Source organism: Camarhynchus parvulus, chromosome 2 (assembly GCF_901933205.1).
Source record: "Camarhynchus parvulus chromosome 2, STF_HiC, whole genome shotgun sequence".
Classification (NCBI taxonomy): domain Eukaryota; kingdom Metazoa; phylum Chordata; class Aves; order Passeriformes; family Thraupidae; genus Camarhynchus; species Camarhynchus parvulus.
In genome coordinates this window covers 105,188,319-105,213,481 of record NC_044572.1, presented here as the reverse complement: position 1 = coordinate 105,213,481, position 25,163 = coordinate 105,188,319, and the positions used below count along the sequence as shown (strand labels likewise).

At 39.7% G+C, this 25,163-nt stretch overlaps 1 protein-coding gene across 2 annotated transcripts in view; it reads right to left on the bottom strand.

Moving 5' to 3' along the window:
- Positions 1-25,163, bottom strand: part of LAMA3 (laminin subunit alpha 3) — a 105,737-nt gene that overhangs the window by 49,156 nt on the left and 31,418 nt on the right. For both annotated transcript variants that reach the window (XM_030943416.1, XM_030943417.1), the window contains exons 11-32: positions 24,943-25,005; positions 23,810-23,851; positions 23,541-23,678; positions 22,564-22,698; positions 19,994-20,128; positions 19,546-19,592; positions 18,666-18,765; positions 17,456-17,508; positions 16,958-17,063; positions 15,930-16,029; positions 15,343-15,499; positions 13,052-13,184; positions 11,501-11,643; positions 10,181-10,281; positions 9,908-10,061; positions 8,398-8,558; positions 6,370-6,478; positions 4,796-4,893; positions 2,392-2,557; positions 1,850-1,976; positions 890-1,029; positions 398-513 (exon numbers count right to left, since the gene is read on the bottom strand). In XM_030943416.1, coding sequence (XP_030799276.1) covers positions 398-513; positions 890-1,029; positions 1,850-1,976; positions 2,392-2,557; positions 4,796-4,893; positions 6,370-6,478; positions 8,398-8,558; positions 9,908-10,061; positions 10,181-10,281; positions 11,501-11,643; positions 13,052-13,184; positions 15,343-15,499; positions 15,930-16,029; positions 16,958-17,063; positions 17,456-17,508; positions 18,666-18,765; positions 19,546-19,592; positions 19,994-20,128; positions 22,564-22,698; positions 23,541-23,678; positions 23,810-23,851; positions 24,943-25,005 — 2,524 coding nt within the window. The remainder of the gene's footprint in view (positions 1-397; positions 514-889; positions 1,030-1,849; positions 1,977-2,391; positions 2,558-4,795; positions 4,894-6,369; positions 6,479-8,397; positions 8,559-9,907; positions 10,062-10,180; positions 10,282-11,500; positions 11,644-13,051; positions 13,185-15,342; positions 15,500-15,929; positions 16,030-16,957; positions 17,064-17,455; positions 17,509-18,665; positions 18,766-19,545; positions 19,593-19,993; positions 20,129-22,563; positions 22,699-23,540; positions 23,679-23,809; positions 23,852-24,942; positions 25,006-25,163) is intronic.

Below are 25,163 nucleotides of genomic sequence, written 5' to 3'. Positions count from 1 at the left end.
CAGCACACATGCAGGGATATACTTTAATTAAATTGGGGTGAATAGCTTTGATCATGCAGGTAAGAGGTTTTATCATAGCAAGTGCGGATTAGTTGTATCAGTTCAGACATGCCAAGCAAAATACCAAATACCAAAGATGGAAATACCAAAGACAGGAAGATGACATAGATTTTCCTCTTTTGTACTGTGAGCAATAAAGCTCTACACTTACATTGCATTTGCAATAGAAAGTAATGGAAAAATGACTCATGGAAATTCAATGGGCTAGCATAAGCCATGAAAAGCATTTTAATGTAGCACAATTATAGGGATTTAAGGCAGCTCTTTAACACAGAGTAAAAGTAATGCTATTCCCAGTTTGTTGTCAACGTTTGGTTTTTTAGAAAGTGATGCTTACTCAACATAAAAACTGTTTCCTCCACATTGGCTGATAAAATCAAATGACTTGTCCACTGTCTTTTTGTCAAGAATTGTGTAACTGTAGGTGTCTGCTGGAACAACTAAGATATTTTCCTTAAAACAATAAGAAAGCTAAATTGTACATTTCAGAGAAAACAAAAAGATACAAGCTAAGGCATTTACACATTTAAATGTTGCTTCATTATACATTCTGGATTTTTTCAAAGCCTTTAAGATTTTAACCAAAAATAAGAAAATAAACTTTGCATATTGCCATCAAAGTTGTGATGCTACAAGCAGTGTACAACAAAAACAGTGCAGGGTATCTTAAAAATTTAAAATAAAACCAAAAGCAGTGCAAAAGATCCCAAAAATCTGAAACACAACATTAAAAAATTTATTCTTTTTGGCTTTTATCTTTGCATCTATCTCTAAATGGATGGTGAAACTGAGAATAACATTTTCAAGTACATTTACGCAATACACGTACCAGAACCAGTGCTCTTCCATCCGGTATCATCACTGTAACAGAGACCATGGCTTCAGAAATGTCAAGCTCAATTTGGTTTGCTGCAACCACCTGAACCCGACAGCCAGAAGTATGAGGGCAGAATGAAGCATTGAAAGTACCTAGAAGAAAAAATATATTGGGTTTATGTGAGAAGGTTCTGATTGCAGAGGGCTACTGGGGTGGGTTCTATGAAAATCTGTAAGAAGATTCTTCCATGTCCCACAAAGCCAATCCCAGTCAGCTCCAAGACAGACCCAACACTGGCCAAGGCTGCATGTGACCATGGTAGTGCCTCTGGAATAAGATATTTAAGAACGGAGAAAAACCTCAGCTCAACAGCAGGTACAGCCAGAGAGAAGAGTGATAACATGCAAGAGAAACAACTCTGCAGTCACCAAGGCCAGTGAAGAAGGAGAGCTCCAGGTGTTGGACCAGAGATCCACCTGCAGCCCATGGAGACCCCCTCAAGAGCAGGTGGATGCCTAAATAAGGTCTGTGAACCTCTGGGAATTCCACACTGGAGCAGTCTCCTAGCAGGCCTTGTGACTCTATGAAAGGCACCCACACTGGAGAAGTTAGTGAAGAATTGCAGCCCAGAAGAATGACTCATGTTGGAGAAGTTGGTGGAGGATTGTCTCCCATGTGAGGGATCCTACACTAAAGCATGAGAAGGGTGTGAGCAGTCCCTCACTGAGGAGGAAGGAACAGAGGCAGCCTGTGATGAGCTGAGTACAGCCCACATTCCCTGTACTCATGTGCCACTCAGTAGGAGGAGTTGGAAAAATTTGAGAGTAACGCTGAGCCCAGGAAAAAGGGAAAGGTAGAAGGAATATGTTTGAAGCTTTGGGCACCTGGTGTCCACCCAGGGTCAACCCAACACAGCTCCATATCCCAAAACACTAAGAAAGAAAAGGGGTTAGGTCAAATTCAGATGCCTACCTGACCACACATGTCCTGCATTCACATGGACTTGCACAGAGAACACTGGGTGTGCCGGCTGATAAAAATGTACCACAAATACGTATCTGCCCAAGTGGGGCACTCTGCCACTCAAGGTGATCTGGTTCTGGAGAAACAAGAACAGCTCTGGTATTAAATCACAGAATTGTTTTGTGAAACAATCTTGGGCTGACTGTGCTCAGTGTCCCCTACCTGCAGTGAAAGAAAGGGGGCTTAGCATCTCTCAGCAAGTTCAGTTGCTTCAAGGAAAATGGCATTACAACTGCATGTTCTGTTTGCCTGCCAAGCACATTTAACATTCTTCTGCAGTCTGTAAGACTGTTGTGTAGTCCAGAAAGAAACTGGTATTTGGGGTTCCCCCCCCACCATTCTTTTTATTGTCTCTGTGGCTTACCCAGTTTGCAACATTTTCATCATATCACATCATCCAGTTTTGATTATCTTACAGAATTTTATCTATTTAACTTTACTAAGAACATACCTTGTGACTTGTAAAACAAAGTTTTCAAAATATGAGGTACCTGCAATGGTGTCAAGGTGACTCCATGAACTGAAGCAGCAGGTAAAATGGCACTCAATGGATCATGGAGTATATTCTCCTGTACTTCGGAAATCTTCCTGTCTTGGAATGCATCCAAAACCAAAGCTCCTGGTGGAGTCTCAAACACTGAGGAAATGCATGCTGCACTAAACACAGAACCACAGTAATTATCCTCAGGGCCAGGAGAAAGTTTTAATCATAACAGGAAAGGCTGCTGACTTAAAGAAGTCAGTGTCTTAGACTGTATTGCAATTGATAATGCAATAACAATCCCTGTACCCACTTGGATTCTTTGTGAATGATCAGATAGTAAATGAAAACAAGAGGTATGGATTTAACTTCCATAAGAAGGGGAAAGTGTGTACACTTTTAATGTATTAACTGACTTTATTCACACAAAATTTCCATAACTTTAAGTTTCAGTGGAAAGAATTTGCTGAGGAAGAGGAAACTTAAAGGGAATCAGAAGCACTAAAAATTAAATACATTTTAGTTAATCCAGTTAGTTACATTCACCAGAATCTGTACTAATATTGAATTCTCAGTTCTATAAATATTTACATAGGTGTATCCTTTAAGCATGCAAGTTTTTCCACTGAAGTCAATGTGACTACTTAAGTATTTAGAATTTAAGTATATACTCAAATATTTGTAGAACTGGAGCCAAAATATATAACAGTACTCCTTGAAAGCATCCTTATTTATTCACTGCTGCATTTAATTATTTCTTCCTTGGTATATTTAATTCTGGGATTGAGAGAAGAATTTTCCAAGATGGCAGGCTAAAAATATTTTGGGGGGTTTCTTGGTTGTATTTATTCACTTCTAGTAAGTACTCAACAGACAATGATTAATCTTGAATCAAGACAGACCCAGAACTGGAATGGCAAGTATGTTTCAGGGCCAGAACTGAGATGTATTTGCCAGGCCTGTGTGGGAAATCATGTGCAGCATCCACTTACAACACTGTTAAACTGAGCCAAGCCTCTGCATCTTTCAATTTGATGAACTTAAAACACTTTCAGGAAAGCAAAAATGCTGGCAGATAATAAAAACAAAACAAAACCCTACAGTAAACAATGCAAATTTAGCAAGAGTTTTAAAAAAAGACCCAACACATAACCAAAGTCAAATATGTAAGTTTCTACATTTGTTTTGGTCATGTTTTCCACTCATCCTCTTTCCCTGTTTTACTCAAAATATAAATGCCTGTATTTGCAAAATAACTTTGGTGGAAGGACTTCAGTCTTAGAAAGCTGCTCTCAGTGGTAACACTGAGCAGGAAAATTAAAGCTGTGATTCAATGCTATGCATGCTTGGAAACCAAGCACAGTCACATGTTTTTATCCAATTTACTACCCAGATTCTTCTGCTTTCTGTTTCAATTCAACCATTATATTACAAGCTACCATTTGGAAAATTATTAGACCAAATCCCCAACCCTTTTTGCCTCTTAAGTCCAGCAAATGACATTTATTTTGAGACCCTTCCCACTGCTAGATCAGTAGGAAGGAAAGCTTCAGGAGCAGGCATCACAAGGCACATCCTGGGGGAGTGAAACAGGCACTGAAATGTGGAGATCCTTAATTTGGAAGCTGCAGTGACAGCTCCTCTCTGTCCCAAAGAACAAAAGATGGGGAGAGGAAGAGCATCAACAGGACAGAGGAGATGCTCTGCACAACCCAAACCTGACCACTGGGGAAGGCAAGGTCCAGGTTCAGATCTTCACAGCAAGAGAAGAGCTGTCAGCCTGGATCAACCAAGCAGTACATGAGTCCCCTAATTACTGGTCCTATACAGTATGATGGAGAAGAAGGATCAGCTGGCATTACTGTGTGAGGTGAATGATGAGGGCACACCTACCCTAGGGGCCCCACAATGACAGGGAAAAGAGAATGGCTTGTTTGGGAAGCAGGGCTTTTCATGTTGAGTAATTTGAGGCTGCCAAGCTGTGCCTGAAAGGGCAGTCACATCCCACACCTAGTGACAAATTAAAGCCATTTTGGGACAGCTGAAGCAGTAACATGCAGAAGAAAACTCCAGATGGAACAGTAAGCATTTCAGGCCACTAAAGTAGGAATGATTTTCCAGCTTGGACACCTGTCCTACTGGATGGCATATAAAAGATGTGTGTTTTCTCACATATCAGCACTGGGAAGTTCAGATGGGCCAGGAAAAGGCTCTTATAAACAAAATTCTGTGCAAAAACTGTCTAGATTGACACTAACATTTCAGCTTCTTTACAAAGACTACTTCACAGAAGCGGCCTACAAATCACCTGTGAGTCACTGAGTAAAGCTTCACTCAAAAAAATTAAAACAGCATTTATTCTACCTTTCAAGGTCGTCCTCAGATAATAGGAAGGAAAAAACCAAGCAAGTTACCTTCCATCACTGTTACTCCTGTAAGCGGCTATGCACTGTACTTTAGGATCCACGTATTCTGGAGAAAATTCTTCAACTGATATAATGCAAACCTTGTGCTGAAAAACAAGCACAAGGCACAATTAACAATTAATATAATAAATAACAGGGCCAGGCCTGAACAGGAAGGATGAAGCCTAATTTTAGCATAGGGAGATATGAGCCCAAAGCCATGTTCTGTCATAGACCTCCCACAAGATTTTGGATCCCTTTACCTCCCAATGCAACTCAATGCCTCAGGGTTAAATAGCATTTTTCTGTCCATGTCAAGGGAATATTGGCTGTTCAGGAGAGACATAACTAAAAGGTAAGCATGTATGTGTGGTAAAGAGAAAGACAGAAGACCAGCTCAAAGGCTGAAAAGCAAGGCAAGGAATGTAGAGAAGTAGGAGGGAAAAGCTCTTTGAGACTTTTGGACCCTGGGGGAACTCCCAGACTCTCTCAAATAAAGGCACAAACACTTGCTAGTGCAAAGTCCATGAGAGTGAGTTTCAGTGACACCTGGATTTCTCACCCAGGATTCAGAACTCATTTCAAAAGAAGCAAGACCTCATATGGGATTTTTTATTTTAACTGTGGACATGAACAAATGAATCTGTGGTAGTCATGCAGTAGTCACGTCCTTACCCACAGTGGTAAGGACATAAGGGAAAAGCATTGGAGGTGGCTCCCATTTGCCTCTCTGCTCTGCATGAAGGGAACACACGAGTGTGCTCAACCCCAAAATGCTGCCACTGACTTCATGATCAATGTCTACATACCAGAAGCACTTCTTTTCCCCCTTCCCATCTTTTGCTAAGTGCAGCCTTTACAATTAAAGATTGTGAAGGTCAGATCTTGTTAGCACAGCAGCTGCTGCAGGAAGCTAACAGAAAATGTAAATGGTATTAGTTTACACTGACTCATGAAGTGAAGAAAGCATGTATCAGCTGTTAGTTCTACTAGTTACTAGCTGGGCTGGAGCTCAAGATTTTAACAAACCTTGTATTTCTAAAATAGAAAGCAGAAACAACAAGTAAGAAAATTCAGTCTCCAGAAAAGTATATTCCTGGTGTGGCCAAAAGAGGTCAGTGAAGGCTTTTTATTTAAAATACCTAAAAGCTATATGATTAATGAATGCATTTATTACCTGAAATAAATGTATTTATTACCTGAATTTTGTAAGAGACATGGGAAACTCCTACATGGGTTTTGAGGATTTGGAAAAAACTAAAGATAAAAAAAGACAATAAAAGACTATGTGTAAAAGTTACCAGAATGTTTCCTCTGAAACTTGTAGAAGAGAAAGGAGAGCTGAAATAAAGCACAAGAAAGGTGGAATAAACCTTGCCAATAAAGGCAAAGTTCTGTTTGTCTTTGAAACCGACAAGTGTGCCTCAGCATTCTGGGATGTATATGAAGTGAGTCTAGTCAAGCATCTAACATACATAATTTCACATGTTACCTTACAGAATGTGAACACAGGGAGACAAATATCTTTGTTTATCCTATCAAGGAACAAGTATTATTAAAGGGAAAAGGAAATGTGAACTTACCAGAAGAAAATTACTTGATGACGCCTTCAGATGTATCTTTGTGTCTGCTAGAAGGTCATAGGCTGCAACACGGTTCCTGTCATCAACTACAACGCTGCGACAAAGGAAACTGAGACAGAAAGCAGGATTAAGGATGAGCCTGCTGGCATTGCCACGTTGTTTAGGCTGTCACCTAGCTTCACTGCCTGGCTGCTGGCCAGCCACAGCACCTGGCCCTCCTGCTGGACCATAACTAACCTGCCTGTGGCCACTATGGAACATGCACTGTCCTCACCAGTGAGGCACAGGATCTACCACGTACAAAACACTTATCCTGGGTGGCCTCCAGATCTCAGCTCAGACTCCCAACTGAGCTACTGGCTTAAGTAGGATGTAGACAGACAGCCACACATAGATGCTACCTGCAGACATTTTCACACTGTGTAACATGTGTGTAACTAATACTCTCATGGCCTGGGCCATGCTCCTTGTGGTGTAAGCTCCTTTCCACCACTGCCATGTGCCTCTGAGGATGTGAATCAGCAGCTGTTGCACACACAGTGGCAGCTGGACAAGGCCTGATCTTAGGAAGCTATTCTGTATGCTGAGATACTCCTCAATGCAAGTGAAAAAACAGGTTCACCTCCTCTACAAACCAGAGAATGTGGAATTTTCACTCTTGTTTAAAGCATATATCAGAAAAAAGGTCAGCTCAGGGCTAGGGACATGTACAGCTAGAGAAATATAGGTCCCTTACTCATGATTTGCTCAAAGCCTGTGATTATTTATTCTCTTACCATGTTTTATTTGGAATATTCAAGCTCATTGAGCTGTAAGAAAGTCTGGCACAATACATTACAAATTCTGCAAGCTACTGTTATCTACATGTACCTCACTATGTCATTGCTTGATTTATTTTTTATCAGAAGAGACTTGCACTTTCCTGTTTGGGAAAGATGACACAGCACCTCACTCACCATGTGACCACTCAGTTCATGCAGAATGTCTGCAGAAGGGATTTGGTGCGTTACTACATTAAAGCAGCAAGGGCTTCCTTTGTATTTCCACGAACACATTTCCAATGTATCATAAAAACAAACAAGTATGTTCAAAATCAGCCCATAAAATGTGGGGAAAAATGTGTTTTGGGGAAAAACCACTAAAACCCCAATAAAATGGAAGATTCATAGCAAGAAGTTTGGGGCTCAAAGTGTTATGTAACAGGCTAAAATAAGAGCTTTCCCCAGCAATAACCTGACAAGGTCACTGCTCCACATGGCTGTGCCCTGTATCACAAACATGCTGATGAAAATAATTTTTCTTACTGAGCAGTTTCATCCTGAATATCCCTAAGCCTCCATTCTGCCAAGCAGTTGGCTCATGGGAGTAAAGGCTGCAGGTCTGTAGTCCCCTGGCACTGGGTGGGCTCTCCCAAGGGCTCAAAATAAGCTGAGGTGCTCAAGTGTTAAAGACAATCTCACTCAGGACAGGCAAAATCACTTGTGCAGAAACATCTGCAGTAACCTCATCAGTCAACAAGGATAAAGAAGCATTTGGCTGAAGACCTTGCCTACAGCCTAACAAGCAGAGGATTACTACAGGCAAATTTCAGAGACCTTTATACTTCTGCTTCAGCAAATCTTGTTAGAAACAGTGGGAATACTCTTGTAACACTGGCTGCTACATTTTTTATAGCCAAAGTCTTTGGACACAATTTTAACTGAAGAAAATCAGTGCAGGCCTCTGCAGCCAGCAGTGATGCTCTTCCACTGGACTTGGAGATTAGTAGTTTATAAGGATTTAAAAACATAAATTAAAAAGTAACCCTTTGAATAGGAAAACAATTCATTGAAGCAGTAGCAATATTTAATGAGCTGACTGCACAAAGAGAATTAAAAACCTCTACAAGATCCACAGAATCCTGCAATTGCTTTTAAATCACCCTAGAATTTGAACAATCTACATGGTAAAATGGATTCAAATACATAAAGCATAATTACATTCCAAATGCTTATTTAACCATTTAGTAATTACTTCAGAAATTCTTACCTGTATTTACAACTGTATATTCTTACTCTGCCTTCAGTGACAGGTCCAGGGCTATGCACTGTTACCTCTGCAGTGTTTATCTGATCCTCTTCGTTGGCGTATTCAAAAACCACAATGTAGCGACCCACTTGAGGAACATTTATGGTCATCTCTAAACTGACCTGGGTCAAAATAATTGAAAAACAAAAAAAAGGAGTTAAATCTTTCACTCCCTTTTCTTGCAGGAAGCTCCCATTTCCTGCTCTTTGGACTGGTCAGCGTTAGTCCAGAGCCAGTCCTGCAGCGTCTCAACAAAAGACACTCTGCAGAATGCAAACAATGTTTATAAATATCACTTTGTCCTCTAACAAGAGTCAAACAAGTTCAAGAAACAGCTGCCATTATAACAGTTCTAGGAAAGCTGTAAAATAACCCTAGGAAATTGCTATACTATTATTTCTCTTCTCCCCAGCAGAAAGCGAAGAAATGTTATGATGCTAAAAACTTGTCACCATCATCTCTAAGCTATCCTTAACAACATACAAAAACTGAGTTTACTTCTCCACTGAAGAAAACATTTCCAGGAACACAAAATTCCTACTATAGCAATGCTGTATTTTGATTCCCTACTCCCTGAAGAGAAAAAGTATGTTCTCCAGCAAAAAATAACACTTCGAAGCATCAAGTTTTTCTTTTAGGTTTCTTGCACAAAGTGGTTAACACAATATTTTATGCAAAATACTTCTAAGTAGTTAAGTGCTGTGGTTACAAAGGTTTTGCTTCAGTTGACTACATAATTATTTTCAAATTTTTCTCAGTATTTCCTTAGGCTACAAACACTTAAACATGTAAATAATTCTGTCAACAGCCCTCTTGACTTCACTGCAATTATTCATACCAGTAAATTTTGCAAATGCATCAGTGATGAGGCACCAGAGCCTGTGGCATGTGAGTATTCTTGCTGTACTTGATATTTTAAAAGAACCATCCAAGCACAGTAATAGACGCCATAATCATTTTACATCACTATCACGTACTTGCTAAAATACCTTACTTTTTGCCAAACAATTCTAGTACATCTTCTCATTTCATAAAACATGCTTTGCTTTCAAAGGACCTACAGCAGTGGCATAATTGTTTCTGCTTGTTTTTCACTAAAGCAAACATTTTACCTAAGTGTAGCTGTTTAAGAAAAAAAAAGATTAATTTAGAGTGATGTATGTATGCCATTTCTGCTGACAAATCATTATGTCATTTCTTCTAAACAAGCCAGTATACCTAAAGGAGAAGGATTTTTATTTCATGAAATGCTTTTGCCAGAGTGGAATGTCCACTCCAGTCACAGTTATAAATCTGCCTACACTGATACTTTTACACAGTTTTGTGTAAAATGCAGAGCTTGGTGCCGAGTCAGTTTTAGGGATGTGTTAAGATCTGAAAATCCTGAGCTGTAAATCTGCAAGCATTTTAGTCTGGTAGGTTTATAGTCAACAGCACAGATGGGACTGCAATTAGCAGGCAGGAATCTGACCTCTCTTCCAGTGATGTGGGCCATCACTGGCTGATTGGGAGCTGGCTGTCGCACAGGTATTCTTCTGGATTCTCCCCCATGTCTGAAATGCACTGCCTCTGAGCCAAGGACACAGGAAAATCTGCCCAGGGGCAAATGCTGATACAGCAAGCAGCTTATACCGAAAAAACAAAAACAAAAAACAAAACACAAGATTATTATTGTTTCCAAGTGCAGCAGGATGATAACAAAATAAACCAAGGCAGTGGTTTAGGGTGTAGCATATCTACTGACTGTTCTGCTGAATCAGGCCCAGGATGTGTGCAAGGCTCCGTAACTCGGATCTGCAACAGCGATGCCTCGTAGTAATCACTAGGTAACAGCACCAGGTAATCCTAAGAACAAAGAGTACAACAAATGCTAAAGCATTCAAACAATGACAAAAAGAACATCTCCAGCCTTTCACAATGTAACAATGAATGAAACTAATCACATAAACAATTTGTGCAGAGGGTATCTGCAAGAAGTGGGTGGGGCTTTTTCTGTTACTACTTGAGGCAATAACATCAGAATGTGTTTCCCTGACCCTGTAAAATTTCAGAAAAATGGCATAAAGGCAGCTGCCCTGTGGTCAGGGAAACTCTGAAGCCACTCTCCCATCATGTGTTGTACAAGAGAGTGCACTGAAGGGAGCTTCCCTGCAGCTCAGTCACACATAGCCAGATGCCTGCAGTTTTCATCCATGACTGCAATCCACAAGCACACATCTCAGCTCTGGGTGAGTCTTTGCTCTGCCTTGCTTACTTAAATTAATATATTAGAGCTTAAATATAACAATTGTTAATGTGAGAACATGGGCTAAGATTATTAATACATACCTTTTCAAAGGTATTAGTAAAAAAACACAGCACAATAATACTGTCAATTTCAGCAAGAAATATGTTTGCAAGCTCTTTATAGCACTTCATGTAGTATTCCATAAATTTAACACAGCCCCAGGCTTAATGACTGGAGACACTGCTTTTTATCCCTGTACAAAATACGTAAGAATTTCAGTATGCTGTCTGTGTGATCATACATATTTAAGGTTTTTCATAAATTATCATCTCAAACAATTTCTCTTTCTCTAGCAATTTCTTAGAACTGCTGCTAGAAAATTTTTCAGTTTTTCAGTGAATGAAAGCAGAGAAAAGGCAGGAGGATAAAAGCAGTCAGAAACTGACCTGCTCATAATGCAGCCCATTTTACAATGCTCTTATGAAGATTTTTTGTCAAGAAACTAAGGCCTTGGCTGAGTTAAGCTCTAGACACAAGAGCTGATACATAAAAATTACTTATTTTTCTGAGCACTTATGCTTTGGGCTGTATGGTAATAATACCTTATCATTTGAAGGTACAGATTCCAGACAGACTTAAAGTCTGTAAGGAGAAGAAAAATTAGAGCAGGAGAAAGTCAGAAGAAATAAGAGGCAGAAGTATAAATTTTCATAATTGTATTCTGTTCCTTTCACTAGTGAATTTCACTTGCTTGCAGGGTTCTTCCCAGCACACAACTCCAGAGCAGTAACTTCATGACAACCCTCAAGCAGTTGTTTTCCTCAATTGTTTTCTTACCAAGAGGACTTCCTCTGCCATTATACTGACAGCCCACGTGCCTGGAGCCAGTGAAAAAGGCTCTGTGGAGCTTTTTCCTGGGATTGTGATAAAAGCTGGCTCCTTGCTGGGTGGGAAGACAAACTCTTTGCTCTGAGCAGCCCCTGCCAGAAAAAAAGAAATCAAGCAAAAAAAATAAGTGACTGTGTAAAATGTCTCTAATTGCTTAGTGGGCTGGACTGATAATCTGGTCCATTAAACTTTGTTTGACAGGAGTTGATCAATGATTTTCAGTCAACATGCATTAGCAATGCACTTGACCAGACACAGAGCTATGCAGTGGTTGATGTTTTCATTCTTATTACTCTTGAGCAAATTGGTACAGAAAAGCAGAGTTCTGCCCCTGCAATGACCAATTTTGCAATATGTGAAATGGTCACTTTTCCAGTTTCCTCTTTCATAATTTTCCATTCAACCTCTCCCTGCACTGATTCTCAATATATTCAACTGACACATGTCATATTCTCGTGTGAATCAGGTCAAATACTTCAGGTGTTGTAGGTTCTCAGCACCATCTAAAACATTTACTTACAGACAGATAACTTCTAGGCAGAGATGATGGGCCAGTTGTGGATGCCCCATCCCTGGCAGTGTTCAAGGCCAAGTTGGGTGGGGCTCTGAGCAGCCTGGTCTAGTGGAAGGCGTCCCTGCCCATGGTAGGGGGCTGGAACGGAATGATTTTTAAGCCCCCTTCTACCCAGAAAATTCTGTGACTCTGTGTACTACAGAAATAAAGCTGTGGTATGCTTTGTCAAACAGAAGTCATGAGGATCAACTGCTATGAATATTAAAGGTTTCCTCTTTGAAGACCCTGGACACAGACCAAATCTGGTTCCCTGTGTCCCAGCCACTGGAAGCCAGTGATGACCACAAATTTTTGCCACTCTGCTGAATGGTGTCTGGGAAGTCTTCAGTTTTGTCTTACTTGAATTTCTAAAAGGATCTATAATTTTACTCCTCTCAATAATGCAGGAATAGTAAGACATAATTCTGCACATAGGCCTGGTATGCCCCTACCATTCAAAGGATATGGAGTAATTACCTTTTATCAGGGCCTGAAAGGGATCACGTCTTTGAGGTCTGTAATCAGAACTAACTTGGTAGACTGGGTTCACAATTTTAAACAAACCCTACTCATTCTTTGAATGAAGGCAAAAGCCACATTTAAAACTTCAATATTAAAGGCAAGCAAAACAAACAAAATGTTGTTACCCTTTATTTAAAAGCTTCATAAAATCCACAGCTCAGAGCTTCCAAGTTCAGAACTGAAAGTACTAAGTGTGGCAAACATTTGAAGAAACAAATGCTGATTACTACTGCAAGCAGGAGTTTCATGCAAACACAGCCACATCAATTACATGGCAAAAATATACGAGGAGAAGCCCAAAAGCACTGACACTGTTAAAAGTGATGCCTTTTAAGCAACATTAAAGACTTGACTTAGGGGCACCTTGGAAAGCCTTCTCTGATCTAACATTCACCTGAGCTGTTGCACTGCTGAGTTACACCTACCTGCTCCAGGCTGAGATTGACAAGCAGATATACGACCAGATAATGTTTCCCCTCCAGGGTTAATATACCTCAGGATAATGCGAAATAAGTAGAGGTTTGATTTTTCCACATTCAAAGTTATCCTTACTTCATTCTGAAAAATGGAAGTTAATAAACAAAAACAGCCATAAAGTGCTGAATTGAGGAACAGACAGAAGCCATGCAAGCACCAGACTAAAGTCCTACAAGACAGAGGCACATGCAGAAAAGTATATACTGGAATGGCAATGCTGGTGTATGACAGAGGAAGACAGGGAAGCCTAGTGAGAAAATTAATTCACTTACAAGTATAATTAGTGCCAATATGTTTTCCCTCAGCAATTGAGATCTTCCCTTTAGAGCTTTTTGAGCCCAGGCTGACATAGTGGAGGACTAGGTGGAAGAGCTTAGGGGAAGCCACAGTGATAGGCATAACCACCTCTGGCTGGGAAAAATAAAAAAGAAAGGGAAAAAGGAGGAATGGAAAGCACATTACTTGTTACTGTCACCCAGAGAAAGAAAAACCACTTGGCAAAGACAAAAAGGTATGGGCAGCTTACAAAAGAGCATAGAACAAAATCTCCTGTGAAATAAAACTCTTGTTGAATACCAGCTGATCCAGAAGGACACAGAAGGCTCAACTAACGTGTGTTAGTGTGATACAGCAACAGTATTTTACTGTTATTCTCCCCACTCATACCATAAAGGAGGCATATGGCTGTTAATATTCCTGCCTTTCCAAGGAACAGGCCACAGTCATTGATCCTAGTCTGAGATCCCACAGCATGCAGACACCCCAGACTGTCACTGAAGCTGCTGATCCTCTACCAGATCCTAAAGTTGCTTAGAGTTGCAATACCAGGAATGCTGTCCTTGTCCTGGAGCCAAACTGACACCTCCAGACCCACAAAATTCTCTGCATTCACACATCCCCATTATTTAGTTTTCAGAAAAACTAAGAGACATGTTAAGGATCAGCAGTGGACCAGGAAAAAATAGGATTGGTGCAATCTCATGGGTTTGGTTTCTGTATTTCCATCTAAAATCCTAAAGCTCCCCTCGCTATCCAGTTCCCACCAGTTCACCCACCACAATGCAAATGCTGTCCCTTTCCAAGCTATTTGTGGCACAGTGACCTCCCCACCACTGTGGTCCACTCTGCTTCCCCAAATGAAAACATTATCTCTGTTTCCCGCATCTGAGAACAGAACAAAAAGCCTGTACAAAACGCCCATGGAAAAGAAATGCAAAAAGCAGATGAATTAGAAAGCAGACATTAAGAAATCACAGAAACCAAAGAGCTGCTTTCATTTACGAATGTGGAATAATACTGAGAATTCAAAAATTATCTGGGATAAAAACAACCAAGACCAAAACAACAAAAGAAAAAAGACTGAAAAAAGAACATAAAGGAAATCATTGTGCAATGATTATGTGCTTCTGTCCCATGCTAAAGTAATTCATTAGTCCCTGGAAAAATGGAGGCTGGACACAACTATACCAAAGCCCTACTTTCAAGGGGAGTGAACAAATCCCATTTATTTCTCAAATCTACTGTTTTGAAATTCTGCTTCGTTTGATCAGCAGTTCAATCCAAAGTCAGAAGGGCCCCTCTCAGGTGACTTTCTACCTGTGATTTACTTATTCCCTCAGCTATTGTTTAGTTCATTCGTAGTCTGTCATGAAACTAAAAGAATTGTTGCCAATATGCCCCTGCTCATAGCTTCTTTTACTGAACTACACATTTTCCTGTTTGCTGTAATGTGAAGGTACCATTCATAATAAAAGCTAGCACCTCTCTCTTCTCTACCCAATGTAAGTTCAAGTGTAAGATGACTTCAGTGACAGCACTTGGAATTTGCCTGAAAATCTTATGGACACAGACTGTCATAGACCTGTGCAATTCAAACTATTTAGCCAACCATTCCCACTGTCCTTGGCATGACAATAATTCAATAATTTCTGCACCTACTATTATAGACTTTAAAGCTGTAAGTTCCCTCTTTACAGCCGTCTCACAAAAAAAACAACGTCAAAGAACATTTCTGAAGAAGGTGTATTTGCACAAGCAACATGCAAATGACCTGACAAAAATACCAACACTCACTAATCCCAACAGCAACACAGTGCCAAAGGGTTTGGATTAGTCAGATCCTGTCCTTTTCTCTTTTTTCCATGACCTTCCACACACATAGCAGTATTATAAAGACATATGTGCCATGCACTTTTGTTTTCATTTTCACCCTGAAGTCTTGAGTGAAATTCCAGCTTACTTGTATAGAGGACATCTGTGCATATCCTCTCCAACTGAAGCTAGGAAATTCCTCAGGATCATAGCCAAACCGAATTTTTTCTCCTTGGACAGTAGTGCCATCTTCAATCTCAAACTTCATGTGGTGCAGATCAGGAAAAAAATAGTTTTTTTCAGGCCTTTCAAGAAGGAAAAAAAACCCACAACAAATCAGCAAAGAATTAGCAGTCATTTATGATCTACATCCAAAGGCAAAAAGCAGTGGAAGGGAGGTGATCTACTGGTGACTGAGAAATTCTGACACCAGCTCATAGATTCAAGACAGCTGGTTAGAGGGATGCAATGAGAATTTTCTTTCCAGAAGCTTTTACAGCTTTGATACATTTTCCTATACAACTCTTGATAGATACATATTGCAAAACTGGTATTGGTTATTTAAGGAAACAAGTCAGAAAATCTTACTAAAATACAGGAAAGAAACTTCCCAGAAAAATTAATATCAATAACCAGTGCAATTTACCAACTTACTCATCAACAAACCCAGAATGTCACATGAAAGCATAACAAGGGACTGTGCTGAAGCTGTGCCAGGAACCCAACTGGACTCACTCGCGACATGTGGTGCCCACGACGTGTGCCCTGCACCGGCAGCTGCCCCAGGGCTGGGAGCAGGCTGGGCTGAGGGATCCTCCAACATCACACCTGCAGCCTGGCATGCCAACAGCAGAAGCCAACCAGAAAAAGAGAGGTGGAAGTTATCAGCAAACACACCATGGCTTCACCTGATTAAACACCATTAATGACTCGCTTCCTCCTCCCAGAGCCCTTTAGACTCTCTCAAGCACAACTCAATACACGTGCATAAGCTGCAATTATTTTGAGCTTCCCGTGTTTGTGCCTGTTTCCTTTATAATTTCTCCTTCGAATGTGACAAAAGTCACTTAAAAAAAAAACCTCAAATAATACACTCTGCTACACTGCTAAATGGAGGGCTGCAGTTTTGCAGAACTGCTATTCAAATGTGTTCACAGCAAGTCAGAATTTCTGCAGCAATATCACAAAGAATAATTATGTTAAAAAACCCACTAACAACCCACAAAATCTAAAACCTAACTTACAAAAATTGCAAGATGTTAATGTTTCAAAACCTGGTACCCCAATATTTAATCTGACAAAATTGCAATGTATGTGTTCATACAATACACATATTATCAACTGACACTGGACAACACTGAATGACTTTCTACAGGAGAAAGGACTTGTGGTACAAACAAAAGGACACTTCTAGTAATGAGGTATAATATGCGGTACTAAGGAACAAGTATGTCAAGGCTAAAACTTCCAAGCTGGATTGAAAGGCTGAGTGTTCCTAAACAAGATTTATGCCACAGTCTAAAAGCACCCTGTTTTCTAAGACATGCACAAAATGACTGGGAAGCACAGTGGTAACATCTGCCTTGTTCTTCTCCTGCTGAAAGGCAAAAGAGGAGTCACAAGCAAGGTTACAGCACCAGCACAAAATGCTATGCACATGAGTAATTCAAACATTTCCACTCTAAAAGTACTGCCTAGGGAATTCTAAAGACTTCTGTGCTAAGTGCAATTGTTCCACTCTAGATGTTCTTTATTCATGTTACCTTGGCAGCCAAAATAATTCTTTTTTTCAAGAGCATAATAACCAGCTTCACAAGTGCCACAGGAACCTCCACAAACATTAGATTTGCAGTAGCATTGCCCATTTTCCTGTGAAGAAAATAAATTTCATCAGAAATGTTTCAGTACATTTCCAGAACTTCAATCTCAATACTTTGAATTCCCTCTAATTCTAGAGAGGTAAAAATTTCTAATCTCAAAAAACAAAACAACCCCAACCAAACACAAAAAACCCCCATTATCTGGACATTATCTCTGTCATTTATCATCTTCAGAAACAGACTAGAAAATACATAAACTCAAGAAGAAAAAAATTTTTTAAAACTTTATACATTCCTAGGATACATAAAATTGATCCTTTGATGTATAAAACTAGGTATTTTATGTTCAAAAGGCTAAGATTTCTACCTTAGCAAATGTTACAATAATTTATCTTAACAACAATCAATTTAATTATTGTCTTTCTCTTAATTTCTCTTTACCTGCTGACATTCTGCAACTCCACTTAGTGTTCCACTCACATCACACTGACATTCTGCACAGATGAAAAAAAAAGACACCTTGATACTTTACATGATACTTTACAGGGAAAAACCCTGCCACCCAGAATCTGCAATTTTGAGTCAATGTGCCACAAGGTGGATTTTATTCTGGAAGGTTCAGAACAGCAGACTGGTATGAGGTGAGAAGAAAAAGAGAAGGAGAAAGAATGAGGACTCCTAAGTATGTGTAGTTTACTGGTATGTTTTAAAGTGATTTAACTCGTATTTGACAAAAAACAGTATTGAATTTGAATTTACAATTGTTTTCTTTCTTAGAAACGTTCAGACAATTGATGCAAAACAGTGTCTTCCAGTCTGACTGGCAACCTTCTATTCTGCAATGCTACTCTGGGACCAAATCAACTCTCCATACGAAATAGAAATGGAGAAAATAGTGCAGGGAGGAACTATGCCGAGCCAGAAGTTTGGACAAACCCAGTATCGACTCTGTGACTGAAAGTAGAGAATTACATGGAAAGTGCAGTACAGAATATTTGAGGAGTTGTTAAGTATTTAGAGAGCTAAAGTAAAAAACGTAATGAAACTATTATCAGTCTAAAGCTACTCATCCTAAGTGGCTGTTGTGGTGGAATCTGTTCCAAAGGAAACAGTTGGAGAGTACTTTAGATTTTTTTTTATCTTTACCCTTTTTAATCTTCATTAATTATTATTATCTGCCTTAAAAACACACTCTCCCTGTTGGAAAACATTGACAATCACAGGTTATTATACAGATATAAACCATAACAGATCTGTCACACCCTGAGGCCACAAGAAGGCTTTACACTCCAAGCTAGGAAATAACAAAGTGAAAAAGCACTTTTTTTCCCCTCAAAACAATGAGCCAAATTCTGGTTTCAGGATTACAGGTAAAAATCCTGTCTTGCCCCAGTAGATCTGCCATAGGGCCCTATGAAATGAACATCATTGGAACTTCAGAGCACACCCTAGTTCAGCACTAGGCAAACACCCATAAAATTATGGCCTGGTTTCTGAAAGTAACTGCTGGTATCATGGGTTTACAATTAAGCTGTATGAGAAATATGCTGTTGACAAGAGTTGTGAAAGTCACAAAGAGCACCACAGACAGTGTCAGAGAATACAGATGACTACATTTGATAAGCCAAAGGGATACGCCATGAAGCCATACCTGTACATCCCTCAGGGTTTTCTTTGGCCAGGTTCCAGTACAAGGGTTTGCATTTACTGCAGGTAGGACCTTCAACATGCTGGAGACATTGACAATATCCCTAACAACAGAAAGGAGCTAATAAGGGTTTACCTGCTCCATAAAAAAAACTTACTGATCTTTACTACTAAGAAAACCCTAACATTGTTAAGAGCTCATGCAGTTTACTGACTTTTACAGATCCATGAATCTCAGGCTGATTCAGACATCATTGATTTTTCTGTCTCATAATATCAGCAAAGGATTGTTCCACCCTGTGTATTTTTTATGTATCTAATTTATTCTAAGGGTCCCAAAGGACGTACTTTCCAATTCTTTTATAGCCTTATTAAAACTGCTCTAAAGTATTAACTGGTTTGTACAAAGAATAAACCCCAGTATTTCCTTAAAAACACTAATTCATTTTCACATGTAATCTTTTAATAACCACCATCGCAGTAATAACAATAATAGTGGAATGGCAACAAAGATGCAATGATTTTTCATGAATAATTTGATGCTGAAAGGCCTGTTGCAACCCAGACCCAGAAGGTCTTTGAGACATGCACAAGCTTATACCTTCATGCATATGTTAGTGTTAAGAGTATACCAAAAAGACATAAACAGATTGCATATCCTATATATAAAAGATAAAAAACCCCCATCCTTGACAAGGTTTCGCACTGGTATGATCAAAAAGCAAAACACAAAGTTAATTCCTACTCCTACCCTTCAAACAAGCTCCTGCAATTCTTTTAGAGCCTAAGAGCAGGCTTCAGGGCTTGAGTAATGAGCTGGATGTGTCAGCAAAGACACATGAATGATTAACATGCACTGTCAGCTGCTGTGGCAGAATACTTACAAAGTGAGAACCAATGCTACCTGCAGGGTCACACTCGCTGTTGACACCTTTATAAAACAAACACATCGAAAGATCTTTTGAAAACAGAGGCTGTGGAATGCAGTAGTGCAGAAGCACAATGTAGCCGGTGTGAGCTTGAAAGGGCTTTTTAATACGGTTACCTTGGAGAGACTCAAATACTTTAAACTCCAAGAGAGCAGAAGCTTTTAATAATGATTTTTTAAACGTCTATTTAGCCTGATTTATAGTATTTGGGTTTGTATGCAAACCATTCACTTAGAAAAATAGAGCATTAACCTATGGAACTGACAAATATTTTCTTACAAGTTCCTGTGCCATCAAAATGGAAATCTTTTAACTGGAAATATATTTGTTAAGATTTATTTTCTTCCATGTTGCAGAAATAGGAAGGAAAACCCCGGTAGAAGTAGGGAAGGCTTTTACTCACGCAGGCAGCTGGGATAGCTGTGATATCCTGGAGCACACTGGTCACATCTCAGCCCAGCATAGTTACTACGGCACGGACACTGCCCTCCCGGACCACAGGTATTCCCCAATGAGCCAACACTATCACAACTGCATGCTGCACAGAGGAATAAAAAAGAACAGATACATGTCTAAATCTAGAATTTGCCAAAAAACTTACCTTTGAATGTAAATCAATCATTTACATTCAGAAAACCAGACAAACCATCATTTTACCAGCAAAAAGAAATACCCCAAAATAGACTGTTATTCTGCAATTGTGTCCTCAACCACTGATAATCTTGGTTCTTGCAGTTCTGTAACTCACAGCTGAGAGATTTGGTTTGATGCCTTGCAAAACACATGTAAGGGACACAAATCCATCTTACATTTGGGAAGAATGTCACATGACAGAAATACTTTAAAAAATATTTTAAAAATATATTCAAAGCATGTTGTCAACTCTGACAGCCAACTTCTCAGGGAGTTACCAGTATTTTGGGCTAACAGCTAAAGACAAGACCTGCTATTTTCTTGAGATGATGCCAGAATGTTCCACAGGGTCACACTTCACAGGTACAGGAACAGGACCCCATCTGGGCATCCCAGCTGGCCCAGGTACGAGATGAAGTGCTGCAGTTAACCACTTGGATGTTATGACTGCCAGAAATGGCTGACTGACAGAAATACAAAGCAAACATTGTCTTCTGCTACATGTTCATGTTTCTGGTTCCCCCTTTTGGTTCCTCTTTCTGCTGCAGTCAAAGACATGTGACTTTGCTGTGTTTACTTTAAAGATGCTTGGAAAGACATAGGGCTTGCTAGGAAGTTAGTGTAAGAGAAATATAAACACTGAAGCTTCCAAGAACAATACCTACACTAGACTCCTCCATCATTTGACTACCATATAGCATCCTCTCCTAATTTTAAGTATTAGTGTTTTGTTTAAAGGCTTTGTTTTGATATCACTTTATTTGAATAAATCTTCTATTGAGTTCAACAAGTCATGACCAGAGAGATTAGTTCTAGTAACAGCAGCCCAAAAAATATAGATCCGTCTCTCTTTTGAAGATGACAATTCCTTACAGGAATAGCAGGCTGGGCTGCTCACTTTCCCCCACAGCTTGCAGCATGCTGTGTTAATTTATGTTTAAACCCATGGCAGCTCATTTTAACTGAACAAACTGTGAACTGCAGCAGTTCTGAGTAATCCCACTACTGTGTTTTCAACTATTTTTATCTGTCTTTTACAATTTGTTTTTGCATGCTCTTTTAAGCTTTTATGTCTCTTTTCAGCTTTTGGTGTTCAAAGATCAAACATATTCAAGACGGGCTTGATTTGCTTTAAGATCGCTACTTGATTTTGCTCTAGGAAAATAAAAAGGTTATTTTAAAACCACTGAACAGTGTGTACCAATGCAGAATCCTGATTTTATGTTTTTCATTAAAAATGTTCATCTACTCCAGACCATAAAACCCACAATCATGTAGTGTTTCTATATTCCACCCATTGTGTTTGGTAACACAACACAGCCCATCTTTGCAAGGTGCCACAGTTTAACTCCAGCTGGCAAATAGGTACACACAGCCACTTACCCCCAACCCATGGGATGGGGAGAAGATGGGGAAAAAAGGTAAAACACAGCACTAGGAGTAAAATTAATTTTACCCCAGCTGAAACCAGGGAATGAGGGCATAAAGAATTCTGCTATCCCTTTATAAGAGATAAGCAACTACATAAGCCAAAGGAAGACTGACATAGTCAACAGCCAAAATTAACAAGAGAGAAGAAAGCAAATCATAATTTTATACATAAACCGTGTTAATCAGCACAGGAAAGCACATACCAGAACACTGCAATATTCTATATTCCTTCTCAATGGAAAAATCACTAAGGATTAAGGGCCCCCTCTGTCATTCACTTTAAAGACAGACAAAACTTAGGGCCAAGTAGGACTTGATGCATGCACACAAGGCCACGACAATACTCAAAACTTATATTCCATTAATTTCCTTGTCTTGTAAAAAAGCAGGCTAGTCCTTGGTGGGAAACTCCATAGAAATCTTTCATGTTTCATGCCTACATGGACATAGGTTGGGTTAGCTCCTGTCAGATGATCTTAAAACAAGTGAGAAACCACCATGAAGGGCAAAATGAGAACTTCAGATTTACAGAACAAACTTTGGTACCAAACAAGGTCCCAAAGACTCTCTGCAAAACCACACCAGTGCTTCACAGTTCTGCCATGCTGGTTCCTCAGCAGTCAAGTGCGCCCTGTTGCTGTCGGCCTCTATGTGAGAACAGCTCTCAAATGCTTTGATTATTAGTAAGACAGCTGTGCTGTCTGAGGGCACCTCAAACAGTCTGACTACAAGGGGAAACAAAAGGCCTGAAATTGGAGAATTAAAATATATGAGGATTTCACTGAAAAGCACAAGAGAGAGTTGCCCCTTTGCTGCTGTGAACACTGCTCTGGCTGCTGTCCTAGAAAGCACTGCTGTCTGCCCTTTCAGGGCCCTGTTTGATGCTGTACATGCAATCAGCAGCCTTACCTTGACAGGCAGGGAACGAGTGGTGGCCAGGCTGGCAGCTGTCACACTGAAGTCCAGCCACCCCTGAGCGGCAAAGACACCTCCCAAGAAAATCGCAGACTTCAGGCTGGGTACCCATCAAGTTACATTCACACACTGCCAATGAGAAAAGATATTTCAGAGGCAGCCTCTGTACCGGCTCTCTTCTTTCATCTTTCTTGAAATAAAAATACATTTGAAAAAAACCAGCAGTAAAAGCAACTCCCTGCTCCCTGATGCTCAACAGTATGACAATTTTCCCATCGGATTTATATGGATTCATAACAGCTTTTATTGATTGCTCACATCTGTAACAATTCAGGAACAAGGAAAACATTAATGAAAGAGCAAGGAAGCTGGCTCAAAGTTCAATTATCAGTGTCAAAGCACTACACTTGGCCTGGTCCCACTGAGAGTCTGATTTATCAATTCCAAGTGGTTTGCCAACTATTGAGAGTAGTTCCATCACTTCTGGGACTGAAGCAAAACAATTCATGGTTTAGATTTACAATCTTGGGTGGGAGTGGTCAATAAATAGCCTAAAAAGACAGTACAGAGAGAGCTATTAAAGTTCAAAACCAGTCAGTTTTATAGTATTGAATAGATAGGGTAGCTTTGTGCATCAAAGTGAGGTTGCAAACTCATATTAAGTACATTAAAAAAAAACAAACCTCCAAGGATAACTAACAGAAATATTTCCAAATTTATTCTAAGTTTAATCAATGTTACTAAATCCAAACACAAACTAGAGTCTGGCAGCTGCATCAAACAGCAGACAGCAACCAAGGAAACGGGGAATTTTTAGATCAAAATCTCCCCTCATCACATTATTCTTCTTTGTCTTTTGTGAGTTGTGGGAGAGCCTGTTATGAATACATCTCCATGGCAAAATAAGTTCATCCTTCAGTATAAAACTTGGTGTTTTGGATATGCTTGCCAAAAGGGAATGTTTGGCTTACCCTGGCAGAAGGGGTACTGAAAATAGCCAGCTGCACAGGTATCACAGGAAAAACCCCCAAATCCAGTTCGACATTTGCACTGCCCGGTACTTCCATCACAGTCACTGCCCAGCACTCCTGCACCATGGCACTGGCACGCTGAAGATCACATTTGTAAAGAAAACATTTGCAGTATTATGATCTTAAAATTCTTATTTCCCTTGGAAGCCAAAGGTTGGCATTTATCCTGGAGCACAGACTCCAAGCGTCAAAGAAACTATGCCACTTACGCAGACACTGGGGGCCAAAATACCCTGGTTTGCAGCCTCCTTCTAGTTAAAACAGGAAAGGAAAAGAAAAAAAAAACCAAAGTGAGTGCATATAATCCCAGAATTCCTTGTAATTTTGCAGAGAAAAATAGATCAGTACTTAGTAAATATTACTCATAAACAAAAATACCCTATTTGTCTGAGTCTTACATGCACAATCTAATTCAAAAAACCACAATTTGTAATTGTGCTCAGTCTGACAGCAAAAATTTATAACTTCCACTAGAACTTCCACTTAGAAGCAGCTGCCTTTTTTATGTCCTCAAATTCAGATGCTGCTCACTGAAATGGTAAAGAGCTCAAGATCTATTTTCTCCAGTTATATTTATTAACTTTCCTTTGCATTTTTTTTCTTCTTCCTTTAAAAAAATTTGTGAGAAAAGGGGATGTACAACAGGGAACATCCAGAGGCCTACCAGGGCAATTATTTTGGATGCTGTATCAAGGTGAAGTCTATTATATGTCTGCAACTGATTAAGTGTTAGCTGTGATGATGCCTCTGTTGCACAGAATGATAACCTAGGCTAAAAAATAGAAGCCCACCAAGGGAATCATTGTATGGATTTCAGGCAGCTTTACAGTGGGCTAGACAAGAAATATGAAGCTTTCTTAGAAATCAAAGTCCTTCACTGCTAAGGGCAATAACGTACAATTTGCCAGGTGACAGAGGCCAGTCCAGAGGCAGAGGCCAGCTAGCCTCAAGAAAGAGATTTACACCACAAAGCAGTGTGTTGACATGTCAGAAAGTTGTACATGTCAGAAAGTCTTGATGGATGTGTTCTTAAGTGCACCAAACAGGATGGTCAGCTCCTCCTGCAGATGTCTGCCAGAGGCTCGCCAAAGTTGTTTTGATCCATAACTCCTTCTGGAGCTAGCCCACCTAACTGTTTGGTATAAATATGACAGTATGATGAACCTCTGGCAAGAACAAAGGTTCTCTTGAAAGATAAATACTAACAGAGGCAAAATTACTACCTAAAAATCAATTTAATGATTCTATTATTCTACAAAAGAATAGAATACACCATTGAAACAGTGAAAAATAGCAACATGGGGAAAAACAGTGAAATGGGGAAAAACCACTGCGAACTTGCCTATTATGTCACCAGCCACAGCATCACTTGGAACTGAAGAAGTAGAAGGATATACAGGAGTATCTTTAAAACAAAAGAAACAGCAAGGATCATTGGAAACAAACACATTAAATTCATTAAAAATCATGACAAACAATAAAGTTACCTACCATCAATACAGAGAGCATGATATTCATATGACTCTAGTAACCAACTTCAGCTTAGTTTTCTTTAGTTTTCTT